The sequence below is a fragment of the Benincasa hispida genome, chromosome 2 (assembly GCF_009727055.1).
Source record: "Benincasa hispida cultivar B227 chromosome 2, ASM972705v1, whole genome shotgun sequence".
Classification (NCBI taxonomy): Eukaryota; Viridiplantae; Streptophyta; class Magnoliopsida; order Cucurbitales; family Cucurbitaceae; genus Benincasa; species Benincasa hispida.
The window spans coordinates 47,142,224-47,152,660 of NC_052350.1; the positions used below are offsets into that span (position 1 = coordinate 47,142,224).

Sequence of the window (10,437 nt, forward strand, 5' to 3'; positions counted from 1 at the left end):
CCCATTCAATGATTTTCAGATCATTGAGGTTACAATAGACACTCAAATCCCAATAGGTCCAAATTAGAACAAACAGATCTCTAGGGAGCTTTAGAAGAATCACCATGAATCTGATGAGGCCAAACACAACCAGACTGCAATCTATAATACTTGACAATAATAATGACTAACAAGTTTCTTTAAAGATATGTAAATTCTTTTTTTCCCTAAAGATACATAAATTCCAAACAACCTAAAGATGAATTATTGTTTAGCCAGAGTTCTAGCACACGTTAACTCCTCTTCCCAATCAGGTCATATTGTTTGCAAATGTGACTAATAAAGTTGTGCGTGAGAAGAGAAGGAAGAGAAAGCAAGGCCTCCTTTCCAATTAACATATCAAAAAGGTCAATGAAAAACTAGATTGGAATTTCTTAGATGCACATAATTGACTTTGGCTACACCAACATTCTCAATGGGAAACCAAGCGGAATCTCACCGCTAAAGAACCTTGTCAACATCTTTCCCCTTTTCTCTCTCTGTTTGTGTTTGGAACAATATTGTATAAAGAAGTTGAGGTTTAGTTGGTTGAAGGTTTTCTCATTTGTATGGGAAAAATACATCTTAATCACCCCCAGTTCGTTGATAACATCCAACATTTTCTCATTGATGGATTTAAAAAACCAAAGCTCATCCTCAAAACATCATCAACCTGTTCAAATATGCTTTCAGCTCGAGTATTGACATGGCCAAATTGATGACCAGAGTTCAAGTGAGGTTGCCAATAAGCAGAAGTATACAAATGAGGGTCTTGGCCACTTAAATGTCCTAACTTACCTCTTGGCAGCAATCTGAAATATTATGTGGTTTAGCTTTTGGAAACTAAAACTTGAGAAAATCCAAATAAAACTTAGCATTTAACAACTATAAGGCCTTAATATCCTGAAGAGAAAGACAACAGTGCACCACATGATTCTCTCAAACCTTCCTAATACTTGTTTGTTTCTAATGAAAAGTCTACCAACCCTGTTTTAATCAATAAAAATATAAGATATGCTCACTGGACAGTTAACATTTCAAGATTAAAATATAATTATAATATCACAAACTAGTGAATCCATATTTGAAATATTATTAAATAGTTAATTGACTACAACATAAACTATTCACATCACAGGGTCAGTACGCCAAATTGAAGGATTTTTTTCCTCGTGATTCACTTAACTTAATCCTGAGCAGATGAACAAACGGGACAAATTATTAGAAGAAACAAAATAATAAGAACGGATAAAAAATGACTTTAACGTGAAATCAAAATATGGAAGATTGAGGACACAAGTATCCAGAAGAAAAATAGAAAAGACTAAATAGAAGAAGAAAGAACCCAAAAATACATCCACAGTATTACACCATGGGAAACCAAAAAACTAGTAAGAATAGTGGTCACTGGCCACATAATTATAAGATTTCGTAACTAATTGATTTTATAAAGATGAAAGAATGATGTGAGAGCTTGCCTACTAGATTGACGAGGATACAATTCATTAGGATCAGGTGGTTCAGGTAAAGAAGCCAAGGGACCCACTTCTATACAATCAGAATATGCAAACTTATATGCCCTCCGCACATATTCATCCACATCTAATCCATTTCCTGAACCAAGAGAAAAATATGTAAAAGAGGATGCAAAAAATAGATTCCTGTCAAAGAAAAGGAATGCAAAAATAGAAGAAATTGTTTGGTGGTGATGAGTTTTTGGGTATACCATTAAAGACCATCCGACAAATGAAGAGCATGTTGATTGCTAAGGCAATTGCTGATATACCAAAAAAGAAACCAGAAGGTGAATAACGCTCCGATGCACTAGAACCAGCTGTAACATACACAGCACAAAGTTCATATGCACATAGAAGCGCAACCGCCAAAAGAAGAAGTATAGCAACAGCCCCTGTCCAAGGAACAAACACATCGTGACGTCAAGATGAATGTATGAAAAAGATTTTTAAAGAAAAGATTACTGCCCTACAAATGATGCAAGAAAGCACTTTAAACAACATCGTGCTGGTATGACATATTGCAATCGTGAAGTTCAAACACCTGATGAACTTCCGTCAATACAACATTTTCCCATTTACCAATTAACTTGTCCCTGAATGAGTGCATTGTTAATAACAATTAGATATCAACAACATAAGCACGACATAGGATTTTCTTTCAACATAATCAAAGCAGACATATGGTAAAGCACTCCACGAAGGTATAGATGGACTTTCACAACTTTGCTAATCATCCCTAGACGTAATCTTTATCTCAACAAAAGCTCGAAAAAAAAAAAATAACAATTATTCCAAGACCTAGATTTCAATAAAATTAAAGGTAGATATATAAGATGCATTGCATCCTCTAGTCTAAGGATTTCAATTTTGTTGGATGTCCTCAAGGTACTCCTCTAGTCTAAGTATAAAAAACAGGAAAAGGCATCAAAGTAGAGTGAAGTTACCAAAAGCAAACTTCATGCACAAACTTCATTTTACTGATTATTTTTTATAGAAGAAACTTTGTTATACTGGAGGGAAATGAGATACACACCAATTTTTTTTTTTTTTAATATTTGTTAGTGTATGAGTCATTCTGAACTCTGAACACACCTCGACTTGTGTATTTTATCGTCGGGATACATTTTCTTGTCAAAAGAACTTATAGGATATTATATCCTAGGTAGGTGACCAGTGACTACCATGATTCGAACCCATTGTTGGTAACCCCTTTTACCTTTTTCATTGGCCTCAATGACCATAGGTCAACCATGGTGGCAGTGGGATACACCAATTGAGAAAACAAGGAGACGAACGTGAGAACCCTTCCTACCCTTCCTCTACAGACTACAACATACTTAACGAAAACAAACTCATGGAAAAAGAGAAATGAATAGATTTTTGTTCTATGCTCACCGAGGATGCACAACAGTTGGTTGGCATCAATTTTGGGTCAAACTGACACCGAAAACTAATTTATCAGTTTAAATCAGTCGAGGAACATCAAAGTCTAGGAGGATTTGTAGCACCAACCGACCGGCCACATTGGCAGTTAGCCAATTTTGTCCTCAAACCAATGTAGAATAGTACGGGAGAAGACAAATGAAATAAATCATTAATAGAAAAGAAAGAAATCTCTAATCGAAAGGAAAGAAAGAAGAGAAAAAAGAATGGAGGGGTGAGACGGAGAGATTGAAAAGTAGAATAAGAGAGACAAAGGTGAAAGAATAAAAATATAATTTCTTTTCTTAATATAAAATTAAACCAATCTATTCAAAATAATAACAAAACAAAACCAGTTGAGTGGTTTAGTACACTATAGTTTGCACAGCTCTGCTATTATTATTTTTTTTATAGGGTCTTTCTTTGGGGTAAGAAAATGAGCTTTCATTAAGAATATTTAAAGAATACAAGGGCAATAAGAAAAGGCCAAGAAAATGGAGCCCAAACAAATTACAGAAAAGGACTTTAATCCATAAGAACGAGACTAATGTCATAATTACCCAAAAAAAAAAAGGCCCAGAAATCAAAGCCCAAATGGAGGCATTAAAAAACCTAGTCACCTCCCAGACCTCCTCACCCGATCGCTCAACCTCTCTAAAAATTTTGTTTTCTTAGGATAAGAGCCGATTTCATTGATAAATGAAATATCCGAAGATATCCAAAAGTACAAGGGAACCAAATCATATGGTATACAAAAGGTGTTTCCAATTTGTAACAAGGAACGTAAAACTATGGCACTTAAGAGCCGGTATATCTTTACACCAAAAAATAGCATTGAAGATGGCAGAGTCTAAGACGTCAGTTGAAGTCTTGTATTTTTCCCGGAAGATACGAGCATTTCTTTCATCCCAAATCTTCCACAAAATCTCAGCGACAATGCACTTCCATAATTGCTCTTTGGAAGCTTTGAAAGGTAGATCATAGAACAATACTCTATAGCAGCAATGATGTCATTTGGGGGGACCACTGTCCACTTAAATGCCGTGAAAATTTCCGACCAAACCTCTCTAAAAATTTTGTTGTTTTTCTCCAACCAAATACCCCACAAAAAGCAAAAGAAGTTAGCTTGCCACAAAACTTTTCCCTTTTTCTTAAAAGAGGGATTCATAAGCACCTCCCCAACAACGAGCTGCCATCCCTACCTAAGCACCACACATACCAAACAAGAATCTCCAACAATCCTAGAGAAACTAAGCAAATTGGCAGTCCCACAACAAATGTCAAGGTCCTCCTATAAAGAATGCATCATTGCATACACAAAACGAAGGAGGAACGCTTTGTTTTATATAATAACACTTCCATTGAGAAAAAATGAAAGAATACATGAACATACAAAAAAAACTAGCCCAACTAAAACAAGGGTCTCCAACTATACAAAAAAGAACCAATAGAATAGATACAAAAGGTCTTCAAAATCAAAACTTGGAGGGAAACGTGAAATCTAACAAGGAACCAAACATCACTTGGACCCCTTTCCAACCCTCCAAACGGACTATTGTCTCACTCACCCCAAAGATCCCACACAATAGCACACACCCTAGCCAGTCATAAAAATCGACCCTTGTCACGAAAGGCAGATGGAGGAGGAAGGAAGGACGCTTTTAGATATGATCCTCTCATGTAAAACCTACCATGCAAAAACCTTAACCTTCTTTGGAATTTTAACCCACCAAAAAAAGGAGAAAGTAGAGGTTGAAATATGAAGGAAAGGGTGGAACAAGAACTGTCTAGAGGGGTCAGGGAACCAAATAAAAATGTGTTTTCCAAGAATGGTTACTATTCACTTTCTGGAAGATCATTAAAGTACATTAACTCTACTTTGCTTGAAAACTATATTAACTCTACTTAGAGGTCTGGATAATGACCCTAGCAAGGTTTGGTCCTACTGAGGTTTCATGTTTCGCTCTGGGTTTCGGTTTCGAAGCTTTTTTGTAATTATGCTCTTGGTAATATCTTACTTAGTTGAAGGGTTTAGAAGGGTTGCTTTTGTGGGCTTTTTTTTGTATGCCCTTGTATTCTTTCGTTTTTTTCTCAATGAAAGTTGTTGATTCCATAAAAAATGATTCTCACCATTTTCCTTTCCCATAATTCCAGGGTATGATAGGGGAACTTTGGATTTACATGCAATGGTGCCCATGATACTCACCTTGCAAGAGAAACATGCATGGACCCTTAAACCCTTCATGTTGTTTCTTAGCTAAATCTTCTTTTTGCCTATTTGATTGGGCAGCTTTTTGCTTCAACTATCATTTCTTCACCAAGCTTAGGAAATTTAAAATTCCTTTTTTTCCTAGAGGAAACAAATATTTCATCAATGAAACAAAATAATACAAAAAGGGAGGAAACTGTGCCAAAGGAATTACAAAAAAGCTTTCCATGTGGGTAATGGAATGTCCGAGCTATAATTTGCGACGGATGGTAAAAGTTTGCACAGGTATAGAGCTAAAAAGATCGAGTTCATAAAAGAGTTGAAAGAACTCTGGTTTTATTGAAGGTTCATTAGTTCCTCTTGTGTGAAGCCAGAGGGTTTTCTTCTCATTTTTTAAATGACAACAAATAGAAGCAAAAAGCAATGCAATGTTGGTAAGTAGTATGGCATGTTAAATGCTTCAAGAATAACCACCTGTCACAAAGAGAGAAATGAGAAATAGGTGCCTCGACATTGGAAAATTTAGATCATGTATTATGGAATGTCACTTTGCAATGAACAATTGGGGAGATTCCAAAAGATTTTTTGGTGCAACTTCAGTCCATGTATATAAGTAAGGCCATGATTAGAGAGGTACCTATTCAAATCGTCTTTCACAATAACGTCAGCTTCTATGGCAAGCAATGCTTTGCACCATCAATCAAACAACTAGTTAAAGATAAATAGGAGAATCTTCAAAGGTGGGAGGTCTGAAGTACGGGACATCTTTAACCCTTGACTTACAGTTTCTCGACAAATTTCAAAATTTTTCCAGTGGGTTTTATTCTTAAGAAGTCTGTGCTATATCTACAAACATTTATATGCATAAAACATCAGCTATGTTTACTTACTACCCATGTGATTCCACATGAAGCTCAATAAATAATTTCATGTTGAAAGGGGATCCTAAACGAAAAGGAGTCCATGACCTCGTGAGTATTAAGAGAGGTCAAATTCCAAACTTTTTTCTTGAGTATACCCATTATCAAAAAATGGACATCACTTTGGGACACATGTGGATAGCCACCCTATCAAAGGGGCTAAAAGTCAGCCAAAAGAGCTAAAACTCTTTCTAGGTTGTCTAACTATACGAAATCCCTTGGGAGTGAAGGGATAGGTGGAACATGAGGGGATGGAAGAACTACTAGAAGTCATCCATAAGATTGAATACCTTTCTGGCTATAAAAAAGGGTGAAATGTATCATCAATCAGAGGTTGGAACTTTCCTCCAATCGGAATACTTTCTTTCCCATAGTGCATCCCCAATTGATACAAAAGTGCACGTCACATGCAATTCACATCACACTTGCATCATCAGCTATGTTTGCTTATTACGCTAGATTCATCCCCACCTACCCTATCCGTACAATATTACATTAATGCAATTTGTCTCGCACATGCGTCTTGCATGATTGAACATAGTTCTTTTTTTCTTTTTTAGTAAGAAATTAAGCTTTCAATGAAAATAGTGAAGGAATATACAAGAACATGTAAAATCAAGCCCATAAAAAACCCTCAACCAAAAAAAATGCTCCACTTCAAAAGAATGATTCTGAGTTGATAATTATAAACAGTCTGACAAACTGACGCCCATAAGAAGGCACTAAACATCACCGTCTCCCACACCTCCCACCTCCTCCGAAGACCACTCCATCCCTCTAAAAATTCTACCCTTTCTCTGAATCCACACACCTCACAAGATAACTAAACAACAATCCTACCCAAATTTAACTATACCAATAACATCATAACCAACTTTCAACTTTTTCTCAAGGTGAAATGAAGAAAATCGTTGCTTGATAAGTTCATATGGCTCTTATAGCTTGTAAGCCATGCCTTGATCTTTGTGCTGCTTGATTGACGACGTATGGCCATACCTACTTAAGCGTACTATTATTTTACCACAAGGAGGACAAATGAATAGACTTGTCAATTGGGGAACTTTTTCACACATTAGAGGAAAAAGCTTTAGACACTTCCAACTCTAAAATCATCCAAACATGCATATGCATACGGATATAGAGATTCGAGATCATTATATTACTAACACCCCATCCATACTTTGTTGACCAACTTCTAAGAAAACAAAAAACAGTAAGATTATCAAAAGGTTTCTAAACCTAGACAGTTCTAATGGTGCTAGAATAAACCAGAAGTATGCTAATTGCTAAACAACCAACAACTGGACTACTTGCTCCTCGTAAAATCTCCCTCCTCTCCCCAGCTGAATACAAAAATCTTACCACTAACCATTCAAGAAAGTCGAATGTCATTTAAAAAGATAACAATTGATAGGAATTTTATTAACCAGATACAAGGGTGAGTAGTAATAATTTTTTCAAAATTAGACCAAGTACAGCTACATACTTGAGCTTTGCCATTGTGTTCTCCACCAAAGCATAATTGAATAAAATGCCAGTAGAAGAGCGGTGCCAGCCATCACTACAGCAAGCCCAGTAATGTCTCGACCCAATATTACAATCAGCCAGCACCCCCATATGATCAGCACCACGATTGGAGAAATAACTAATATCCATGCAGATAAAGAGAGAAAACCACAAAGCAAATCCAGTTGAGGTCCTTGCAAGATGTTTGGCCACTTTCTAGCAAAGATCCAACTGAAAAAAGATTGTGCTTGCATTAAAAATGATGAAAATATAATATATAAGTGTGTGTGCATGTGTGTGTGTATATATATAATATAAATATATATAAGAAACCAGAAAAATATATTAGGGACAAAAGGAAGACAAAAGAATCCATTCATCTACACCATAAAGACGTAAGCATCCATTTCCATTAGACACATGCATGCATAACACAATAAAAACCAGGCTTAGAAAAATGGGTATAACAATTTTCGATAGGCATTTCAAGATAAGGAAGATGATTTATTATAACGAGTGATACAAAACAACAGATATTGACCTACCGTTTATCTTCATTCAACTGCTCAGAAACCAGACAATTTACCTATATGTTTTAACCTTTAGGGCTTTCATATTGTAAGAACTATAACTCAATCATAACCCAAGTAAGAGAATAAAGAAATGTTTGATCCAGACTCCTTGCCCTACTATAAATCTTTCCAACCCAGGACGACCCAGCATTCAGTTAATCGACCCGCTCATTGGACAGTGATGCTCGCACAAGTAAATTTTTATGATGTACGAATTATAAAGCATAATCAAATACCGATGTCCCACACTAACATCCACTACCTTACCACAACATTCTTGATTACAACCTGGAACCAGTAAACTAATACAGCATTACAAAAAATTCTGGTGCCATCCAAGGAAAATTCACAATAGAAGAGACCAGTATATCCATAACAAACAAAAAAAAAAAATTACCTGTAAATCCGCCATGGACGCCAGTTCACAGCCCAGAGTATGAAAAACGAGGCGGAGCCCAGCACCGAAAAGAGCGACCCTGATATCACACACGCTAATACCACCTTATGCTCGCCCCCTTCCATGGCGTCCTCCTACTAGCTACCCCGCATGCATCAAAACCAATACTAATTCCACTGAAAAAAGGAAGAAAAAATGCAAGAAACAAAGAGAGAGCACGATTAAAACTGAAAACCCAGAGCTAAAGAAGTTACCATGTGAGGAACGAACTGGATAATTGTTACCTGTTTCACTGCAGCTGATTGATGAGACAGAAACAGCATGATTATGAAATTCAGCTAAAATGGGTAGTGTTCAAACATGGGAATTTAGGGTTTGGGGAAGGGAAAAAAGGAATTGGGTTAGCTCGGCATGTGAAGTAAAGGGTGAGGAAAGAGAGAGAAAGGTGAAGAAGAGTGAGAAAAAGTAAAGTTGTTGGAATCAAAGTCAAAAAAGGAGAAATGGGGAAGATTGGAACAGATTTTTAGGGTTTGATGATTTGGGTTTATCTCTGTGATTTCAAAGATTTGAATACCAAACAAAAATGAACAAGCTTTTGAGAAAGAAGAACAAAAATTTTAACAAAACCCTACTGGTTGCTCTCTCTCTCCCTCTCGTTTGAACAGTGAAGAGTGAAAAAGGGGAAAGGTTCTTTGGAGAGAAAAAAATAATAATAATTTTTTTATTAAAAAAACAAAACAAAATAAAACCAAAAAAAATGCTTAGCGATGGAGTAGGAAGACGATGGCTGGTAAAAATAAAATAAATAAATCTCAAGATATCTCTTTATTATTCCCACTCGCGGATAATGCGCGTTTTATTTACGCGCTAAAATTATTAAGTTTATTGGAACGTGTTCGCGTGCGTGGGAGTTGAGAGTGGGGAATCATGAGCCAATGTCTGAATGGGAGAATTTCTTCGTTCAATTAAAAGATAAAAAAAGGGATGAGACTGTCAATAATAGTTGGAGATATAATAAAATAGAAAAGTGTTTTTTTTATATATGTTTTCAGAAAAAAGTGAAGTAATTTGTTTAAATTATTTGGATGTAAGAATTATCTTATATATATTGTATGGAATTAGGTAGGGATTGAAAAAGGTCCATTTTTTTGTTTGTTTTTATATTTGACAAATTTGACTTTTTTAAGCAATTTGGTCTCACAAGTCTCTCTCTCTCTTTCTAAACATGTCTCCTTTAACTTTTTTAAATATGGTATGTAGGTTTTGAATCCATTTGAAAATTTGATTTGAACAAACCAACAAAGAGTCAATGAAGTCTTCCAATGAATACAAGTTTATCATTTCTTTTTAGTCATAGTCATGGTTAGACGTGCAATTCGGGACGCATCTTCTTTCTTATTATTTTTTAAGTAACATTCAATCATGAACATTATTCTTATGTATTCTCCGTAATATAATCAACACGAAAACAACAATTAAATTCAAGTCCTTAGCTTTTGGCATGTACTATAATATACTATTTATAATTTATTGTTTTAAAATATTGGTAATTAATATCTCAAACTTGCATGAGCACAACTCGGGTAAAAGTTTTTTATGTTCACGTCTTTTCGACCTATCATCCTATTTGTTGAGCGGAGAACATGGTCCTAGAAGGTATGGATCGTCGAGTTGGTCAAGTCTCAGCCTAACGACCAAATCCTTCCCCGATTGTTGAGGAGGCATCTCGCTAGACATCCGCCCTAATGGCACTTTAAAGTTGAATTCGGATGCGACTTTCTTTAATGGTATTGTTGGCATCAAAATCATTGTTCGTGGCTCAAAAGGAGATGATTTGCTTGCTATAAAGAGGCATTTTTCCATGGTGGGTTATGTT

General features: G+C 35.8%; 1 protein-coding gene across 2 annotated transcripts in view; it reads right to left on the bottom strand.

Annotated features, from left to right (window-relative positions):
• Positions 1 to 9,266, bottom strand: part of LOC120071130 (calpain-type cysteine protease DEK1) — a 31,901-nt gene extending 22,635 nt beyond the window's left edge. The window contains exons 1-5 of one of the 2 annotated variants that reach the window (XM_039023206.1): positions 8,846 to 9,262; positions 8,562 to 8,737; positions 7,573 to 7,823; positions 1,745 to 1,927; positions 1,497 to 1,632 (exon numbers count right to left, since the gene is read on the bottom strand). In XM_039023206.1, the coding sequence (XP_038879134.1) occupies positions 1,497 to 1,632; positions 1,745 to 1,927; positions 7,573 to 7,823; positions 8,562 to 8,686 (695 nt within the window). In that variant the 5' untranslated portion in view covers positions 8,687 to 8,737; positions 8,846 to 9,262. Of the gene's footprint in view, positions 1 to 1,496; positions 1,633 to 1,744; positions 1,928 to 7,572; positions 7,824 to 8,561; positions 8,738 to 8,845 lie in introns of both variants that reach the window. The other variant, XM_039023207.1, reaches the window with a different exon arrangement.
• Between the last annotated feature and the right edge of the window lie 1,171 nt (positions 9,267 to 10,437).